The sequence below is a fragment of the Oryzias melastigma genome, linkage group LG3, assembly GCF_002922805.2.
Source record: "Oryzias melastigma strain HK-1 linkage group LG3, ASM292280v2, whole genome shotgun sequence".
NCBI lineage: Eukaryota > Metazoa > Chordata > Actinopteri > Beloniformes > Adrianichthyidae > Oryzias > Oryzias melastigma.
The window spans coordinates 18,428,123-18,448,925 of NC_050514.1; the positions used below are offsets into that span (position 1 = coordinate 18,428,123).

At 37.2% G+C, this 20,803-nt stretch overlaps 3 protein-coding genes across 13 annotated transcripts in view; 1 reads left to right on the plus strand and 2 right to left on the minus strand.

Annotated features, from left to right (window-relative positions):
• Positions 1–2,328, minus strand: part of usp10 (ubiquitin specific peptidase 10) — a 20,435-nt gene extending 18,107 nt beyond the window's left edge. For all 7 annotated transcript variants that reach the window (XM_024295333.2, XM_024295334.2, XM_024295332.2 and 4 more), the window contains exon 1: positions 2,189–2,328. In XM_024295333.2, the coding sequence (XP_024151101.1) occupies positions 2,189–2,209 (21 nt within the window). In that variant the 5' untranslated portion in view covers positions 2,210–2,328. The remainder of the gene's footprint in view (positions 1–2,188) is intronic.
• Positions 2,329–2,359: 31 nt separating this feature from the next.
• Positions 2,360–7,584, plus strand: marveld3 (MARVEL domain containing 3). 3 transcript variants are annotated; one of them, XM_024295339.2, is made up of 4 exons: positions 2,360–2,495; positions 4,480–4,724; positions 4,804–4,895; positions 6,731–7,584. In XM_024295339.2, exons 2-4 carry the CDS (start codon positions 4,486–4,488, stop codon positions 7,339–7,341), a joined length of 942 nt encoding a protein of 313 aa, XP_024151107.1. In that variant the 5' UTR covers positions 2,360–2,495; positions 4,480–4,485; the 3' UTR covers positions 7,342–7,584. The 3 variants fall into 3 exon arrangements, with proteins under 3 accessions (XP_024151107.1, XP_024151106.1, XP_024151105.1); XM_024295338.2 differs by lacking the exon at positions 2,360–2,495 and adding an exon at positions 3,801–4,223; XM_024295337.2 differs by lacking the exon at positions 2,360–2,495 and adding an exon at positions 3,802–4,223 and having other exon boundaries at positions 4,389–4,724.
• Positions 7,585–8,735: 1,151 nt separating this feature from the next.
• Positions 8,736–20,803, minus strand: part of phlpp2 (PH domain and leucine rich repeat protein phosphatase 2) — a 33,233-nt gene continuing 21,165 nt past the window's right edge. For 2 of the 3 annotated variants that reach the window (XM_024295524.2, XM_024295523.2), the window contains exons 11-19: positions 19,996–20,091; positions 18,763–18,918; positions 16,407–16,607; positions 16,127–16,289; positions 15,902–16,032; positions 15,549–15,662; positions 14,380–14,574; positions 14,038–14,269; positions 8,736–13,928 (exon numbers count right to left, since the gene is read on the minus strand). In XM_024295524.2, the coding sequence (XP_024151292.1) occupies positions 12,648–13,928; positions 14,038–14,269; positions 14,380–14,574; positions 15,549–15,662; positions 15,902–16,032; positions 16,127–16,289; positions 16,407–16,607; positions 18,763–18,918; positions 19,996–20,091 (2,569 nt within the window). In that variant the 3' untranslated portion in view covers positions 8,736–12,647. Of the gene's footprint in view, positions 13,948–14,037; positions 14,270–14,379; positions 14,575–15,548; positions 15,663–15,901; positions 16,033–16,126; positions 16,290–16,406; positions 16,608–18,762; positions 18,919–19,995; positions 20,092–20,803 lie in introns of all 3 variants that reach the window. The other variant, XM_036210335.1, reaches the window with a different exon arrangement.

A 20,803-nucleotide genomic window follows, 5' to 3' on the forward strand; every position in this document is an offset into this window, starting at 1 on the left:
GGGGGGGGGGTGATTAATTAGCACACATTTGAGTCTATTTTTGATCCAATCTGACTTTATAACATTGAATTGAGCCCTTCAACAATCTGCCTCCTGTGGGCTTCAGAGGAACTGAAACATTTGGCCCTTCTTGGTTTGTGTTAAATTTGGGAATGGAAGGTGGGGCCTTGCATCAAGTCAATGGGGAAAAGAAGTTCCAATTACCTGAATAATTCAGAGTTTTGGAGAATTCAGTCAACAAAAAAATGTTTGATTCTGCAAAGGAAGGGCAAAGCAATATAGGGGACACAAAAAAGCAACTGACAGAAGACTAAAACTGAAGATTAAATTATAATGCAGGAAGAACACATGTAAAATGCATGTAGAAGAAACAAGCCCAGCATAATTTATGCGAAGAAAGAGTCTTAAGGACAACTGTAAGCGATCCACAAGAGTAACTAACTAGCATGCGTTTTAAAACAGCCCACATTAAAACTGACACCAGGTTTAACCAAATATTGTTTAAATAAAAACTAAATAATGAAAAAAATAAAGTAGCTTTTAAAAGTTTGTAAAATACCACTATTATTTAAAACAAACCTACTTAGCACAAAAGCATCAAAACTAACTGTTTATGGTGGTGTTTATACAGCATATGAATAGAGCTTCTCATTTTTACAATAATGTATTAACAGAACAAACAACCACAAGTGCAACAAGAGCTGAGTTTACCTGCAGTTAAGACATTTCCAGAATGACCTGTTTGTTAAGTTTAATTTCAGGGAAGGGGATCTTGCTTTGCTAGTAGTGTAATTTATCTAGTTTGCAATCGCTTTCCCCCCTCTTCCTCAATCTTTAACATTAAATTTGATCTAATATGTAGTTTTTAATTCTTATTAAAATGTGTCTTTATTAACCTTGCTTTAAATTACTTTAGAAATGTACCATTAGAGTAATTTATATTAGGTTAGTTTTAAAACTAAAGAAAGAAATGTTTATCTGGAGGTCATAAAAAAATGTATTAACTGCAATCCCTTTAAAGTATCTACATATAACTAAATGCTATAATTCCCTCCCAACGCGTTAGCTAGCGTCAGCTGCAAATGTATAGCAAAACATGTGTTGGGTCCAACTGCCCTTTGCGTAGTCGTTACACATGTCCCATTGATTTATCGGTTACAAATCAATTCCGAACAGACACTCCGCCCGCGGAGAACACCATTAGAAACCCAACTGCAAGAAAACTGTGCATTTTTCATGGTCAGCAGCTATCAACTCTAGTCTTGACATGTCTTTACACACAGAGCAATTCGGGGCCTTCCACATGACTCCTAGCTTCTAATGACTAGCGACGGCTCCCAGTGACACACAATCCTACATTTGCTCCGAAACTAGTTATTAGCAGCAAATCCAGAACGGTGCAGGCGAACTCTTAAATCCCACAGCATGTCAAATAAACGCTCGCTGGGGACGAAGGCCCACAGTGTCACGCTGTATTTAGCTAACAAGCTAGCGGACTGTCAGCAAAGTACAAGCACACCACCTGTACTAACGCGGTTAGCTTGCTTGCTAAGAGCTAAATGACCTCGACTATATTTTGCCCCTTCTTTGAGTAACTCAGAACAATAAATATTACAGACAAAAAGTTGAACACATTTACTACGACTCTCTACGCCGTTTGCACAAGTATTTGGTGACAGAGCAATTTATTAAAATAAGGAATAAAAGACGAAGGCCTTTAGAATTACTGACAGTTGGGCCATGTAAAAACACGCAGCAATTTTCTGACACTTCATTCACAGAAATTTAATGACACTCGTAGGATTTCACGTCGAAGAGTCGCTACTGGTGCATTGAGTACACGTGTTATTTATTAAGTTATATAAAAGTTATGGCGAAATAATAAGAGCAACAGAGGAGAAGCACTGCCTCATATGAATGGAGCATATGGCCTGTTGGCTAACGCTGCCATTCTGGATGTTTCAATGAGACTTCGGGGGGTATTAGCAAGCACTTTTCACGACCAGCACATTTAATGAGTAGAAAAACTTTCGAACATAATACTATATATATAAGAACAAAACACATTTGTAAAAGCAAACAGTCGGAGAGTGACACACAAACAGCTCTTTTTCGTAAACCTGCAAGCAAAAAGTGACGCTGCGTTTGCTCGTTGCTAGCTAATATTAGCCAACTAGCTTTTAGCTACCTGGTTACTCTGAGAAGCCATGCTCCCGGTGAGAATGTTCTCCTCCGCAAGACGAAAACTCCTCCAGGAAGGTGTAAATGGGTTGTAATGACAATTATAAGAGGTCTTCTACTCCATCGTCATTGTCAGCTCTCCAAAGGGTTCTTGGCATTCAAACGTTTCGATCCATGAAACTGCTAAGCACTTCATGCTGCTCAGCTTGCCGTCGCCGCCATTTCTGTGAAGCATTCCCCTCGTTTGCTAACCAAAGCAGAGCCGCGCGGTCCGTGGAAAGCATGAGCGAGGGGAGTAACCAGAAATACTTCCGGTGAGTGTTGGCCTAAAAACTTCAAAATAAAGGTCATCATCTGATTGTGACAACAATTAAACATAATTAACAACAATAATAATAAAACAAACATGTATTACTACCACTGCTAATACTACTACTACTACTAATAATGCTAATAATACAAATATAAAAGATTATTACTATGGTTGTTCTTGCTGTTGTAAATATATAAACCCCATTTAATATCTTTGCTTCAGCTTCTTTTCAAGGAATTTGAGGAAAATAGACTACACCTACCAATAAGAGCACCACAGCTGGGGTTTTTAAGTCTCCTTTAAAGACTTACAAACCTTTTTTACTACCCTTTGACTTCTTTGGGGAGTCATTTTATTTTATTATATAATGTTTATCGATATATTGTAGATTTAAAATACATTTCTTTTGGGGATCTGAATCTTATCATTAATTTGTTTTTCCAAATAGATTTTTTTACTTTGCTATCCTTGCCTTTGATATGTTTTCCTTTGAACCACTTTAGTGACTGTTGTCGTTAAAAAGTCAATTCAGTATAATTATAAGTCTGTTAACAACTGATGTCTACTACACAAAGAGGGAAAAAAAACATCAGACGTCCTTAAAGAGTAGTTTAGGCCAGGTAAATGCTACAATAACTAAATTTTAAACTCAAAGTCAATATGAGTGACCAACAGATTACATAAGGAAGTTTTAGGCAAAACCATTTTGATGAGCAAGGAACCCATTTTTTTACTTTTAATGTTTTAACTTGTCATATAAATTTACATGGACTGGATTGGTGGTCCAAAGTCATAATAAAGTGGTAATTTATCTGGCTTAATTAAAAGAGGACACTTTAAAATGTCATCAAGCCTTTTGGCAGTCTTTGCAGTCTTTGTTCCTGCCCAGGTAGTTTTTTTTTTTTTTTTTTTTTTTTTTTTTAGAAAGTTATTTTTTATTGTTGACTTTTCCTTTTTTTAAAAAAATCTATTTTAAACTAATAGGATCTGCAAAAAAATCAATGACTGACAATGATAAAAAATGTACTTTGTTAGAATTGTTTTTTTTAATGTTTTAACTTAATTAAAAGATCAATATAAATTATTGACTTTAAAGTACTTTATTTGATCGTCACATCTCAGGGTGTCAAACTTTTTCCTACTCGCATGATCTCTCAAAGGTAGAACTAATTATTGTAAAAGAAAACAATGCATGATTAATTTCTTTATTGTTTGTTTTGTTTAAATTAATTTAAAAAAGTGAGTTTGCTCTTGTCAAAGCTTCACTCGGGTCACGTGATGTAATTAACTTTATTATGAAAACCGGAAATGCTTAAAACTGTCACGGATCGTTCGATATTTTAAAGTCTGAAAAGTAAGGTGTTCCCGTGATCTACTATGCTGTTACAAATTACATTTTTCTTTCTTTTTTTTAAACCTACAATATAATTTTATTATTATTATTAATGTTTATTTGAAGAAAAAAACGATAATTATACACGTTCCAATCGTCACGACAGTTTTTACTTATTTTCTTTTACTAGCACAATAATCTGTTAGATAAATCACTCCATAATATATTTTTTATTGCTTAGTATATTCATATTTTTTTGATATTTTAAATGCATTTTACATACGGTGCACAAAACGCCGTGGTGGGCGTGGCATAGCGCAGGTGAACAGGAAGCAAGTTTGGAAAAGTGGTTTTGTTTTTCTGCTGCGTTTACAAAAACTGAACTGGAAATCAAAGGTAAGAAAGAATGTTTTCAAACTATGTGATTTATATACTTTTTGCTTATTTTTGTCAAGTTTTTATGCTTAAATTTGAACAATACCTTAAGTTAAGTTAAAAAAAAAAAAACTTAAGGCATGAAAAAGACTTAGGCTAATCCGCCACACTGTCTCTGTCTTGTAGGCTGGTTCTTGTGGTCCAGGCCCCAGCCAGCCCTCCACTTTGTTCGTGAGAATCTGTAATAGGATTCCTGTCTGTAATCTTCTGTAAGCAGAGGGAGATGCCACAGAGGGAAACACACAAACAGAGGAGCAATGTGTATGCAGAGCACATGAGCAGAGATTACCCTCACAATGGAGAACATTCTCTGTACCATGGCCAAAGTCGCAATTATAAGCCAAAAGATGTGGAAGGGAGAAGCTCCACTGATGACCGGAGGGCCAACAAAAACAGACACGAAATGAGAAGTGTCTCCCAAAAGCTGCCGCCTTACCAAGGCAATGCAACCCCCTCAAGCATGTAAGAGACTACAGTGAAATCTTCACTTTTATGAACATTTTGGATTATGTATCCCCACATTGAAACATGGTTTCCATAGGTTTACAGAAAGTTCAGTGTATCACTCTGAAGGAGAGCAGCAGCAGCACCGACAAGCTCTGTACAATCTCAGATACATCTTAACTACAAGAGGCAAGTACGTTTAATTTATTTGTGAAACATTAAAACAAAAGTCACAAACTTTTAATTCTTTGTAACAAAATACATATACTGTTTTTTATTTTATACACTCTACAATGATATTCCACTGTCAGATGAATAATTTAATTGCTATGAGTTTCATATTAACTTCAAACTTGCTGTGTAGAAACAGGTGCAGTTTTTTGAATGTTCTGTTTATTTGTAGGTTGATTGAAAGCCAACCTTTTTAATAATTAGTGATTTATTTACTCATTTTTTTTAAACTAAGGTTAAAAAAATAAATAAATAAAAGAAAGTTACTCTATCTGTACAGTAAGTGAGTGAGCAAGTAGGCATGTAGGTTGAACAGAATCTCTGGTGTTTTAGAAACTCGTCTCACTATACAGACTCTTTAAAAAAAGTAAATATCATGGAATTGTGTATTTATTTCCATAATTCTGGAAAGATTCAATATTCAAGGCCAGCTGTTTCATTGATTTCAAGTATTTGTTTATTTTTACATAAATTTGGGTTTCAGCTCATAAAATCCACAAAGACAGAATTTCAAACATTTGAATTCTATGGAGAATTCAACATTTTGCAGGGCATGCATGTTTTCAACAGAGTTTCACCGCCTAATCATCTGATTTAAAGTGATAATTATCTCCTTTTGCAAGTAAATGGTGATTTCTGCACAGTATTCTAATTTTCTGAAATCCTGTTTTGATGGGTTTTATGAGATGGAATCGAAATTTATGTAAAAAAAATAAAGATTGGATTTGAAAACACTTAAATTGTGGGCCTTGAATCCGTATTCTATGGATTTTTTTAATTGAATTATGAAAATGAATTCACTTTTCTATGATATTCAAATTATTTTGAAAGGACCTGTATGTGATGTATTTGTGTGTATAAACACTCACCAGCAACTTTATTAGATGCACCTTGGGAGTTCTGGGTTGGACCCCCCTTTCCCTCAGAACTGCCTTAATCCTTGGTGGCATAGATTCAACAAGCTACAGGAACATTCCCTCTGAGAGTTTGGTCCATTTTGACATCTTAGCATCATAGTTGCTGCAGATTTGTCTGTGGCACATCCTTGATTCCAATATCCCGTTCCACCACATCCCAGAGGTGTTCTATTGAAATCTGGAGACTGCGGAAGCCATTTGAGTCTAGTGAACTCATTTTCATGTTCAAGAAACCAGTCTGAGATGATTCCAGCTTTATGACATGGTTTGTTATGCTGCTGGAAGGAGCCATCCGAAGATGATGGGTACACTGTGGTCATAAAGGGATGGACATGGTCAGAAACAATACTCAGGCTGTGGCATTCTAACCATACTCAATGGGTACTAGGGGGCCTTAAGTGTGCCAAGAAAATATTCCCCACACCATTATACCACCACCCCCAGACTGAACCATTGATACAAAACAGGATGGATCAATGCTTGCATGCTGTTGATGCCAAATTCTGACCGTACAATCCAATTGTTGCAACCAATTTTAGCCTCAGTTTCCTGCTTTTAGCTGGTAGGAGTGACACCAGGTGTAGTCTTCTATGGAGACAATATAGACTCGCTCTGATTTGTGATTGCATAATTCTTCATTTGTGCATACGTTCAAAGTCACTTAAATCACCTTTCGTCAGAATTTTGATGCTCGGTTTGAACTGCAGCAGATCGTTTTGACCATATCTACATGCATAAAATGCATTGAGTTGCTGCTATGTGATTGGCTGATTAGAAATTTGCGTTAGCAAATACTTGGATGTGTGGCTAATAAAGTGGCAAGTGTACACAAAATGTGTGTTTTTATGACTGCTGTTTGCATCACGTGTGTGTCAGGTCTCTGCCAGATCACAGAAGTGTTCCTGAATCTGATCATGGTCATCTGTGCCGGAGTGCCTTACAGCAACAATGGGGGTTACCGTGACTTGGCCAGTCTCGGAGGAATCTACTACTATCACTTTGGGGGCGCCGGTGCCTTCACTGGAGCTGATGCAGAGAGAGTGAAACAGCTTGACCAACAGTTCCATCAGATCAAGAAGCCACCGTACGTCATGCTCATGGCCTGTGGCGGGGCTTTTCTGGCCTATGCTTGTGCTATGCTCGCTCTGGGAGTTTTCAGAGTCCCTTACCGTTGGCCTCCTGTGCTGCTTGTGGAGGCTCTGCTGAATATCCTGATAAGCCTCAGTTACATTGTTCTACTTGTTTTTTACTTTCTTGAACTGAAGGATGTCTACAGCAATACTGTCTGCATTGAGAGAGAAGAGATGTACAAAAGCAAAGGGCACAAAGGCTTCGAGTGCCAGGTGAATGGCGCAGACATCGCAGGAGGACTCTTCGGGGTGTTGGGGGTGTGTGTTTTCATCTTTGGTTCAGTGGTAGCAGTCAGAGCTTTCAGGTCAGTCCGAAAGCTTAAGAAGCAGCAGGCCAGCGAGGAAGCAAACTTTTAAGAACATAGAAGATGGAGAAAAATAAGTGTTTTAAAAAGCCTTCAGAAGAACAGCTGTTCTTGTGCTAGTTTTTTGTTACTGATGCACGAGCTCTCACCAGTTTTTATGCTTTGATTTTACACTTAAGTACTTTTGTATCACATAATCATTTTATTAATGTTGAGTTCTTTATTCTTCTAACCCTGAATCTTTTATAAATACACAATAAAGGACTAAAATAAAATAAAATTATTGTCTTTTTTTTTTATATCAAGTTCTTCATTTAGATAGCAGTAACAATGAAAACTAAAACTCCTTTAACATCAACCCCTTTCCTTTATTAGAATTATTTTTATTAAGGACTTTTTAATCCCACAAATTATTCTTTATTTCATTTATTCTGTCAAACTCCGCATTTTTATGTCTCTCTGTTTGTATTCACTGACATTGTTGTCAGATTTATGATGTTTTATGATGTTTTATGATGTTTTGTAAAGTTCAGCTTCAAAAAGCATCTTGATGGTAACATCCAAAAGTAATTTTTACATCAAAAGAGAACAATAATGTCGAGTTAATTGGACTCAAATTTTTTTTATCTTGCTTTATATTGTAAAAAAAAAAAAAAAATGTAGGATTTGACACATTTTATACTTATGGAACCTCTTAAGGGACATCGAAAAAAAATTGAAGTAATACATTTTTACCTTAACTTCTTTTTTTTTTTACTTTTATCTTTTTATCCCCCTTTAGGGGCTCAGAATATACCAGCCTTTTCTTTAATGTTTTTTGTTCTGTGGGGTGGCCGTGGTGCATTGGTAAAGCGGTCGACCTCTGATCAGAAGATTGCATGTTCAATTCCTGATTTGGGCAAGACCCTGATCCCCACCTTGCCTCTGGTGGAAGGTTGGGCACCAGTATTTGGCAGCAGAACCGGCATCAGTGTGTGAATGGGACTGTGTTTGTAATGTGCTTTTAGCCTTGGAGGAAGGTAGAAAAGCGCTATACAAATATGTAATTTACCATTTCTGTAATATAAAAATGTAATTTCATTCACCTTGTCTGGATCAGTACATTTATTTTTGCTCAGATTTAATAATAATGTATTATAATTGATTAATGTTTTTATTCTTTACAGCCTTCAGCTCAGGAGTCCAGCAGGGCTCAGAGCTCTCAAAAAGAGAATTCAAGAAAGATTTTGATCATTGCCCTTCCTAAATGTTGGGTCTGTTAGCTCTAAAACGTAAGCCAAGTAGATCATAGGAACATAACGCTTCAAATGAAACAAAGAATGTATTCCTAAGTTTAGAAAAAGAAGAAAAAAAACACAGAAGCTAACCAAATGTCATTTACTCTGTGATTGTCATTTATCTCATGACGTTTCTGATAAGTTAATCAGCAGACATATTAAGAGAAAGAAAAGGTGATGATTGTATTTATTGAATGAAATTATTAACATGGTGAGTACAATGTAAAATTTTTATTGCTACTTGGCTTTATAATAAACAAAAAACTTTAAATGAACATCCAGTTTCCACTTCTAAGGAGGGTCTGAGGCGATTGATTCTGTTTGGCAAATAGCAAAGGGACAGACCATGAGTTCAAATACGAAATAATAAATCTTACAATTACTAAATTTAGTTTTCAGAGGCAATCCGCATGCTGGAAAAGAAAGATAAAAAATCTTTTGATATGCTCAGTTGTGTACAAATAAATGACGTGTTATATTGACTGGATCTTAATGTTCACTTGTATTTCAGACATGCTTTCAACATTTAACAACAACAATTAGAACCTTCAATATTTCGACGATAAACATGTTTTCTGTAGAATCTCCATCATTTTTAAGAGAACATTTGAAATGTGCACAATACAGTGATTTACAAAAATAAACATCAGCTTCTTGGCATAAAAAGAAAAGAAAAATAAAGCATTTTGTAAAAATAATATACAAAAATGAATGGTGGCATTGAACAATGGCTGCTTTGGTCACGTGTTTCCTCGCCAGAGCCTCTTTCATAATTTTCACGCACTTTTCACGCACAATTACAGTCGGCCAGTTGTTCACACAGGCATGCATACAGCAAATATTAGGTGGGTGTTAAAGCTCTCAACTATTCACAAACACAGACACTTTGGAATATACTTGGACAAATACTTTGTCATGTTCTCGCAAACAGAAAAATAAAGAAAAACTCCTAAATGGATAGTTTTTTTATCTTTTTTTGGTGAATGGAGGGATTCATAGACTCCACACAAGCACTCTACAAAGTTAAAGGGAAATTCTTCAGAAAATGCACACTAATTCACCCTCCAACACTCAGTTTGGGTATACAGTTTGCATAAAGTCCCTGCACACCGATTGATGGACAAACGAAAGTGTCAAGATGAACAAATACAGAATACACACACATACAAAAAAAAAAAATCATAAAAGCCCCAACGACTGTAAGTGCATCATTCATACTAACGTAAGTCTATATCAATTTTTCAGAGGACTTTTTAAATTTAGAATGATTAAAAACACTCTGGTTTACATCTAGATTTTAGTTTTAGTTTTTTTTTTGTTTTTACAAGAAATATTTGAGTCCTTCTCATATTTCTGCTATCTTTTAGGAAATTATGAAGAAAATTAAATCTCTTACCATAAATTTGACACAATTGCTAAAAACAACCTGTTTTTAAGTCAAAGTGCAGATATTGTGGTTCTAACTTAAGTGGTCAGAGCCACACAATTTCATGTGGTTGGCATCAGAGGCAGAGGATGATAAAATGACTAAAGGCAAATCTGTTATTATCACGATGCAAAAATAAAAATGATCGGAAAAAAAGGATATATTTTTTATAACTTAGAATACAAATGAGTGAAATACCAATGTGCAAGTCATATTTGGGGTTACAATTTTTAGTTTACTGCAAAAAAGGGAATTTTAAAAATGGTCATTACAGAGCAGAAAGAGATGTCAATGTTTTATACTTAAAGCAAAGCATTTATTGAACTATTTTTTTAGTATGTTACTATAAATATGTATGTAAAATATGAACAAACTTGGGAGAAAACAAGAATGATTTTGTGATAAAAGAATATTTTTAATAGTAGTAAATCAATTGCCATTATTTTTTTCCTTGTCACTTGAACACATGAAAGTGATCAGTATATCATACACTGGATAAAATGAGTCAACCTATAATCTGTATTCTTTTTAAAAGTTCCTTGAACAGTGTTTCATCATTTCAAGTGGCAGAAACAACCAAAAAGTAAGGCCTCAACATTGATTTCTCCCTCCTTCACACGGAGCTAAAAGCAAACACCCACAGAGCCAAAAATCTCACCCACAAACAGCATTCAAAGCACTTGTTTCCAAAATATTTAGAAGTAATTTAAGGCAGGGGGGAAGATCCAACAATGTATTAGCAGTAGAATCCCAAAAGAGTATAACTAGAGGGTTGTGGGAGGCCAACAAAAATGAAAATGTAATCAATAAATTCACAACTTCACCAGACTAACAGTGCTGCTTCCTCCTATGGCTCAAAGTGGAGCGGGTCCAGGTTGGATTAACTGGGACTTCCAGGGTAAATAATCCTTTTCCTCAGTCCTTTTTTAGAAACATTAATAATAATTTATAAAGCATTTTATTAATGTTTACAGAAAAATCTTATACTTTTTATTTCACTTTTATTCCAGTTCAGTGGCCTTGTGGTTGAGTGTCTGCCCTGAGACTGGAAGGTTATGAGTCACACCAAAGACTCTAAAAATGGGACCCCATGCCTCCTTTCTTGACACTCACCAATAAGGGGTTGGATTGGGAGGGGTTAAACCACCACATGGTTCCCGAGTGCAGCTGTGTCTGCAGCTCACCCATCCCCCAGAGGATGGGTCAAATGCGGAGAACAAATTTCACACACCTAGGTGACAACTAATGGGACTTTATTTGCAAGACTGTTTGATTTAAACCATTTTTCAAAGGGTCTCAAAGTTGAGTTATGGCCCCTGGACTTAAAATCTTCTTCCTTTGACACATTTCACCACTCATCCAAGTGGTTTTGTCCGTGTTTCACTCTAAATTTTTTGTTAAAGTCATGGTTTTTTTGGAGTACACACACTCAAACATGTCCGAAAATATCCCAAATCTCTGCCACCTACAGGCAATAAGAAAACAAGTGGATTAAAAAAAAAGTGCAGTTTAGAAAAAGAAGAGATCATTTTAAATGATTGTATTGGACATGTACCCCAGATACAACAAAACATGTAACACAAACTCATGATAACAAATTACAAAGGTTAGCAGCCTCTAAAGTGTCATAAAATGTGCAAATCTCAATATTTCTTAATAGTTCACAAAAATATGTTGCAGAACGACTTCAGGACTTTTCTTTTGACATTACACCATCTCTTACCTGATTTGTTCGAATTACTGACAGAGTGGCAACTGTAGAGCCTTCAGATTTCTATTCTCTAATGAAAAAACAACTCAGAAATTCTTTTTTCTAAGAAAGCAGATTTTAAGGGATTGTTTTGGTCATGCAGTCACTGGTTATTCTTATTGGGTATTTTTTGAGTTCTACTGTATATCAGCTTTGTCAGTCAAAATAGACTTCATTTCATTGCTCTAATTAAGCAATAATATTTAATATTAATGTAAGTGGATCAATTAGTTGGGAGCTTATACTGCCTTGCAAAGTGCAAATGTATTCTGTATAATAGATTTCATACATATTGTGTGGGAATTACAAAATTAAACTATAAAATGTGTAGCAATGTAAATGCAGTTTCACATCTTTAAGGTCTGTGACACATTTATTGTTTCTTTCTCTTCAAAGGACATTAGTAGAATCTGTGCCAGAGCTGGTCTCTTAGAGACGCTGTTCCTCCTTCAAACGCAATAACAAACTCTTATCCCAAAGCGCAGTCTTCATTACGGAGCACTTGGCTGCATCATCTGTAGTAGGCACTTTTTCAAGTTTCAGTCATGGTGCTTCTCTCCAGGACCTGAGAGACCACAGAGCCCCCTCCCCGGAGAAGCAATTTGATCCACACTTCTTAAGCAGCCTTCAGTTTGTTCTATCTTCCATGTAAAGGGGAATGCTGTTGACATGTTCAACCACACGAGGTATTCCATTTTAAGTTTCTGTGCGACTCCCAGATGTCAACTATCACACACCGACTGTACTCCTTGTGTCATCCCAATCCTCTGGAATACCAGGTTTTTGTTTCTCATTAATGGCACAGTGTCATTAGGTGATTATCAATCACAAAATAACTGTATGGCAACTTAATTTGAAACATTTCACATGTGAGAAAAATACATGTGTGAGTCAATGAATCTGCTCTAGAGGGCAGTATCGTAGACCTCCTGTTGCAGGATGGGAGCTGGGCCTGGGACCAGGCTGGAGGCAAGTGTTGGTGGGTGTGGATGATCCCATACAGGATCTTTTAAGGAGGTGGGTGTTGATGGTGCGGAGAGACCCGATGCTTGAGCGCTCTGGCCTCTTAGCTGCTCTCTGACTTCCTGCTCCAGACTAGGAGGTACAATCAGCTGGTCCTCCGGGTCCTGCTGTGCGGGGGCCGTAAAGTAGCCAGACTTTTTCTTAGGCACCTCCAGAGCCACCTCGATGAGGTTGTGGCTGTCCTCTGGGGCCACCACAGAACCATTGGACAGCTTTTTCCCAAACAGGCTGGAGGTGGAAGGAGACTTCTTAAGTTCTGTGATTTCTCGTCCACATACAGCTAACAAGCAGCCGTTTGTAGCAGAAACCACTACGTTGGTTTTTTGGGGCATTTTGCCATTGTGATAGTCAGAGCATTGTTTTCTAAGGGCAGAGTTCTTGGGACTCTCAGGGGCTCCTGACCGAAGTTGGAAAGCACAGCAGTGAATATCGACCTCGACTTCTAGCTTGCTACCGTTGGACATTACGCCCTCGAGTGGACCTTCATCATCGCTGTCCAAGCCGTTGTCAGACTGCTTACTTGAAAACATGGTAGAAGTCGGTTGGCGCTGGAATATTCCTGGATGGGTTCCTGTCCCAGCTGAGCCGGGTACCATGAGGCCACACAGTGCAGAAGCGGGGTGCAGGCTGCAGCGCCTTTCTGGACGGGTTCCTGGGGCGGAGGAAGGGTTTTCATCTGAGGCGGTGGATCCCGCCTCACTGCCCACCTCTGAGGCGGATGTTTCACTGCTAAACTCAGTGACAACACCACTGCTGGAGGAGAGGCTGGCTTGATCACTGGGGGTTGGGGTCACAGAAGAGATGGCAGGGGCAAGGGGTGTGATTCGTGGTTCGGTGGTTGACGCCGGAGCCTCACAAGTGCAGCTATCGTCCCCTATCTGTAGGGACACCACCAAAGCTCCAATGTTGTCCTTGCAACCATAACTCTGGGCGAGTGAGCACAGCTTTTTGGCAGCGGCGTGTGGATCTCGCACGGCCTGCACAGTGCACACGGCTTCCTGGTAGGACACTCGCTCAAACAAGGCTCGATTCCCCAGGATCAAAAACTCATCCTGCGGACAGAGGGACTCGGTGTGCACCCACGGTTTCGGAAGCACCCACGGAGACAGGTAAGAGCAGCCCAACAGACGAGAGCAGCATGTGACTCCACTCACTTTGTTGTCCTATAAAATCCCATGAGATCTGCAGATTAGTGTACTGTAAAGCCCCTTATCTGTACAAACGATTAAGACAGTAATTGAGAAGCTCGGATGATAAATAGCTGTATTTTACCTCTGTTATTATCGCCTTATTGAGTTTAACCCTCTCCATCTCTTCATGGCAGCTTTCTAAACTGTAGACCTTTGACAGCTGAACAGGTTGCCCATTCCGGCACAGAATAGCCTGGCAGGTTCCCACGTTGGCCACAGTAAGGCTAAGGTAGCCTCCAGAGTCAGTCGCCTCATGATGAATGTAGCACAGCAGTGCAGAAGCACCAAGTTTCTGCCCAGCCATACCAAGTTTCCTGTCAGAACAAGAGGAAAAACTATTGCTATTGCAGTCACAGCTTGAAAGGAATGACCAGAGTTGTGACATTGTGTGCTCAGACTCCTAAACGCTACAAGTCTTTGTTACCTGTGTGAGGTGAGGAAGGTGTTACACATGTACACACTGTCAAGGCTAGAGTGCTGCAGTTCCTCACACAGCACATCTCCCATAGTGCACTGCAACAGCCGAGGCACTTCTTCATTGCGATCACCGTCGAAGATGCCATAGCATGCTTCCACGCCGTCTCCAAAGCGGTCGACAGCCAATACAGACACGCATAACCTATCCCAAAAAACATCCCCATCAAAAACATTAATGACAAGGTTGTGTCACATTTGCATTTTACACATGCGTTTTTTGAGCAGGAAAGGGCAACTCTGGGCCTCGAGGGCCGCATTCCTGCATGTTTCCCAACATACCCTGCTCTGGCATGTTCTAATTGGTTATGAGTAGGGCTTGGATAGGGCTTGGATATCTAGAAATCATGCAGACACATTCGAGTTGCCAATCCCTGGTTTAGATGGGTACTCTTTTTGAGCAAGGTAACCTACTGCAATTTAACATATTCACAGTAAATTTGATCTTAAAGTCCAAAAGCTTAATTTGCCATGTTTTCGAGAATGACTGCCACTTCTCTTGTATTAACCTACATAATTGTCAATGTTTGAACAAGTATTTTTTTTCTTCTATTCATCATTAGCCAGGTAATCTTGGACTGTGATGAGGTGAGCACCTGAAGGAGGGCAGTACAGCAGCACACAGCAGAATTAGCTGTTACAATTGTATGCTGATGATAGTCTGCATCTTTTCTTGGATGCTTAGGAGTTGAGCCCTTGGATTAACCAAGATATGTGTTATGTGTATTTGGTTGTGAAAAGAGGCTGTCATCATTAATTTCTGTTTCAATGCGGTACCAGGCAGTAGTGAATGGAATACTTTAATAAAATATCACAGAATTTGCCTCAAAGCTGCATTTTGAATATTACATACGTTTGCTGAATAAAAAGATAAGTACATTTGTGTTGCATCTCTACTTGTAAGAAGTTGCATAATTACAGCTCTGTGTGTAACCAAAAAGAGTGCTTTGTTAACACGTGTTCCCAGGTAAAGAATAAGTAGTGGAGCTCACGAACTAACAGTTGGAGATCATTCATACAAAGCAGCTAAAAAATACAGAAGTGGGAAAAGACAGGATCTAAGTCAGATTTGGGATCAAAAGGATACATTTAAATTTATCATTAAAGAGCAGTACATACTTGTTCCTTTGACCGGTCATTTCAGAGTAACCGTGGTTCCACGGACAGGAGGAGCTGAGCGAATCTCCGAGTGTTGCAGTAGATTTCTGGTCTAATTTCAAGGTGGTGATGTGACTAAAAAAATAAAAAATAAAAGAAGATATTGCATAACAACATCTTCACTCTGTGTCCTGAGAGCCTGAGGAAGCACACTATCATTTTACATCACATTTAGACCAACACAGTGTCAGGCCTGAATGTGTTTCTGTATAGTTTTCCTATATTTACTCCTAAACATATTTTTTTGTTTGTTTGTTTACACATCAGCTGCCAATTTCTTGTGTTTTGGCCAATGGCACAACTGGGTGACTCACCTGAAGAGGTTGAGGGTTTTGTGCTCTAAAATGAGGTTGCTGTTGCCCGTCAGATCCAGCTCTTGCAGAGTTGGAGGCAGGGATTCCGGGAGCTGGATCTCAGTCAGCTCGTTGCAGCTTAGATCTACAAGCTGCACATAAGAACACAAGTGTGAAATGGGTGTGCTAAAGACCATCATACTGTATGTACTGTTCCCATATTTATATAGATAAAATAAGGCTGACCTTGATCTCAGGAAGACTGAGGATCTCTGGGAAGACAGTTAAATGATTCGAGTGTGCTATGAGGGTGTGCAGTCTCTTACAACTAGACACGGTGGAGGGGACACTCTTTAGTTTGTTGCCACTTAGATTTAGCTCCTCCAACAGTTCCAGCTTACTCAGCTTACTGGAAACAAAACAGAGAGTAAAGAAACTCTTTCAAATTAAGGAGTAAAATCTCAGAAATGCATCCATCAGAGCAGCTGCGTTCAAGTAAATATACTCATACTGAACAGTGACACACCTGGCAGGAAATGAGAGAAGTTGGTTGTAGGCCATATGAAGGACATGCAGGTTACGGTGTCCAACCAGCAGGGCAGCGCAGTTCTCATTCAGGTTGTTACCTGACAGGTAGAGTTCCTGGAGTGTGCTGAGGCTCTCCTCTGATTGGCTGCTAGGAGGAATACTTTCCAGAGCATTGGCTGATGCATTTAGATATTTTAGACTGCAGGAAAAAAAAAGAGAAAGGAAACAAATTAATTTATTAAGTTTGTAGTTACTCAACATATTGAAACTCTTAAAACCTGAAATAAAATTTTAAAAGTTGGTATTTTGCACTAAACTGACAGAATATGAATCCTGTTCAGTAAATTTGCACATTTTGTTTACATACTAATTTATTTTCTATTTTGTTTGTGCTATTAATAGAGGTGTAACAATTAATCAACTTAATTAATGAATAGATTTATGTTCCTGCGATTCAACCAGATTAATCTGATTGAGGAAAGTAATTTATCGAATTGAACTAAACCATTATAAAATCTTTTAAAAATGAAATAAATACATTATATCGATACTGGAAACTACCAATCGTATTGAGACACCGTAGGGGTATTTTACAATAAAGTAAAAATAACCAAGTGCCATCACAGCGCGCAACACACATGTGATGGCTGAGAAATAAATGATCAAGCCATCATTACAGTCCAATGTGTGGAAACACATAATTTTACAAAGACAGGACCATACAGTGTGGTAGAATGTTCTGTTTGTGTTATTTTGATGTATAAAAGGAACACTGAGCTGTATTTTATGAAACTAAAATGTGAAAAAAAAATTGGCATTCATTTTTCTTTAACATTTTTTTTTGTACACATATTTTAATTTACACTTGATTATCTTATCTAATACAAGGAATCTGGAAAACTTCCTCTGCAATCTTCATTACCAGGTATTTATCTCTAAGTCACACAGGTTTAATTTTTTGGGTAAAGATGTTCTGGACTGATTTTAGGTCAGTGAATTAAAATAAATCAAAATGAACCAATAATGACTATGAATCAGATCGGCAACCACACATTATAATATGAAATGAATTGTGATTAAAATGAATCGTTACACCCCCAGTTATTTGGGTCATTCACTGGTGATAAAGCTCCTTAGTAATGCAGTTAAGAAGATTGAATAAAATGCTGGGAAAAAAACATTTTTAAATGTGTTGTCAAATATAACTGAGACAGATTGATTTTCATTAAAAACATAAAATACATTGCTAATATAATGACGATGTGTCTTTTGATAATTCATTATTTTAATTAACCTCAAATGTTTACTAACTATTCAAGTAAGTAGTCTAATTGGAACTATTTTTAGGCTCAACATATTCAAACTAATGTAGAAAAATCTGGCAAATCTTACAAGAAAAACTCATATCAGATGTTTTTAAAAGTGTTTTTTTTTTTTTTTAATTTGCTGATAAAATAAACTCATCATGCTATTCTTTAGCCTTTCAGAGTAAACCATACCCATATATATAATTATATATTACTTTTGGCACACTAAAGAACAATTTTTTTATTTATTAAATATGAGTTATTTCTGTGAGCTTTTTTCCAACTGCAGGGTTTTAGAGGAATACTCAGAAATGTGTGGATAGAGCAAAATACCACTTTAGGGCTGTTTTTCACGAGGAAATAACATTATAATACAATTAAAATATAAAAAAAAAGATGCATGATATAGACCCTTTAACAGAAAGTCTATATTTGCTTTAATGGTTGGGTATTGATTGATTTAAAAGCAAACAATAGAAGAGAAGAAAAAAGGAAGTCAACTCATTGGATTGAACATTTGTAATTTCTAAAAAGTTGATGTCATCTATTCTGTTTTCACTGACACTCAGTAAACACCACAGGGACTGTTAACATCTTAAGGCCCAGAGGTCTTTGTGCCTCATACATTGATTATAAATACTTTAAAAGTACTTTTCATCAGTTTAGTGTCTGTCAGTACACTTTTTTTAAATCAAACAGAACGGCTGTCCTTTCTGTCATACAGCCTCTACAAAACAGGTCAGCTAATCCATTTCAACAGGGAAGTCCCTGATGTTAGATCTCTGCATTAGAGACAGTAAAGTGCAATAGATCCTTCAAGCAGCTAATGGGTGATGAATGATTCACCACACAGGAAATAAGTGAGGATATTATGTAAAGTTATGGGCTGGTATGCTCTATAGATCACGACCGCAATGTTGCCATCCAGTTTCCACCTTACGACAGACAGAGTTAGAGAAAAATCAGAGGAGCAAGGATTTTGAAGCAAAGAAAAAACAATTCAGCACATGAAGGCTTCAAATAACTTCATAAATGAAGGAAACTCACTTTAAGGCCTTGCAGAAAAGACTCTCAGGAAGCTCTTTTAGCTTGTTATGCTGGAGGTCTAGCACTTCCAAAGGAACATGGTCAAGTAGGTCAGGCAGTCTCTGCAAACGATTGTTGCCTGTTAGCAGCCTCCTCAAGCTCAAGCTGTTAAACAATCTGTTTTAGGCCACAAGAGTAAAAGACAAAGCAAGGTTAGGAGGATACAAAGCTGACTTCTGCACTAAAGGACAGAGAGAAAGTCTTTGGCACATGCAGACCGACCATCTGTGAATCTGCTGTTTGATCACACGACTACACTGTTCCCTATTGGTCACTAATTTTGACAAATGGTTGAACGTGGATGAAAAGCATCTTTAAAATCAAAAGTGACATTGACATTAAAGGGAATATAAACACAATAAAATATCAATATAATAAACAAAAGTCCAAATTCTGACCCATATCACTGGGTAATGAACAGCATTATAGCAATCTGTGCTTCTACACTGCGAAATTGTGGACATTTTACTATGTAAAACATAAATTACTCAAACAAAAAAAGTACATATCAGTTTCACATATTTAATTAACACAAAAGGACAAAATATTTTTTTATCTAACCTTAAACTAAGTAAAAAAAAATCAATGTCAACATTTCATTATAAAAAAATAAACAAACATGATGTCTTCCACAAAGGAGCTGTAGCAGCTATTTCATTTATATGAATTGAATTCATGTGAGAAAATCCAGGTATAGCGTAGTACCACAGACTGTATATCACAGGACAGCGTGATCCTTCCCCAACTATAACTCAGTCATTATGTTTGCCAGAATAGCCATTCTTTCTCTGACATTTTTTTAAATATCTTCTATTTTTTTCATTATATTTATTTCTTTGATTGACAGATTCTCCTGAGTTGCTTTCAGTGGAAAGAGGGGGGATTTGAACAAGCTTACTCGGCATTGGTGACAATAGTTGCCATAGAAACATGACTCAGACCAATCATTGTCGACTGGCTCCAAATAGTGGAGCCCGTATCACAGAAAAATGGCGACTTACTTGGCTTCATTTAGCCAAAGGTAAAGTGTTTTCTACAGGTGATGTCACATTTCTCTACAGTCTATGCATAGTTCCTAACTTTCTACTGTTTATAAGCAGATGTTGAGCAACTGCAGTCTTCATTAGACCTTAAAGCTTCAGTGATGTAACATAAAAGACCTACAAATGAAAGACAAAGACAGAGCCCCCTCACCTGGAAGGAAGTTCAGACAGCAGATTGTGAGTTATATCCAGCACCTCAATTTTTCTGCAGTCACATATCCAGTCTGGAAGATACTCCAAGAGGTTCCTGTCTCAACATGCACGGTTACACAGAAAATACAGAATCAAACTGAGTAAAAAGGAATAAAACACATTAAAAAGATACTATCATTTTTAAACTGCCCAGACAAAAATATTGTATATGGGTTTTTATAGGAAATAATATATCATTAGTATATTTGTTATTTATAATACATTCAAATGTGTTAATGGTTCCTAAAAATAACAGACAGTTTCCTCTTATTCCTGTTTTGATTAGCACATGTTGTCATGTCTACTTGTCATTTTTTTTACGTTTTTGTACATAATAAATCACTGATGGAAACATTAATCTGTAAGTGACAACAGCCTAACTGCATGCACATTTAATCCATGGTCTTTATTTGTTTTACTTAAGTCACATAAAGTTAGATTAATTAGACAGAGCATTTGTGCCAAAAAGGAGTTTGGATGATCCAAGTGAACTGAGAGTAAAGTTTTTATTTGTAACTCTGATTTACAAAGGCCAACATGTAAGTGAATAAAACTGAAATAGAGGTTCTAAAAATAATAGTAAAGCTAGGAATTCAATAAACTCTGTAATCGTGGATAAACCTTATCCAATACTGGCAGAATGTTATCCAAAACTTAAAGATTTACTTATGAAGATGGACGATAATGGATAAAGTGGATTCTGTCATACGGTGCTTCTATGTATGGTGGTGTGAGCTTAACTGAAAGGGAATTGTCTTAGTGGGGTA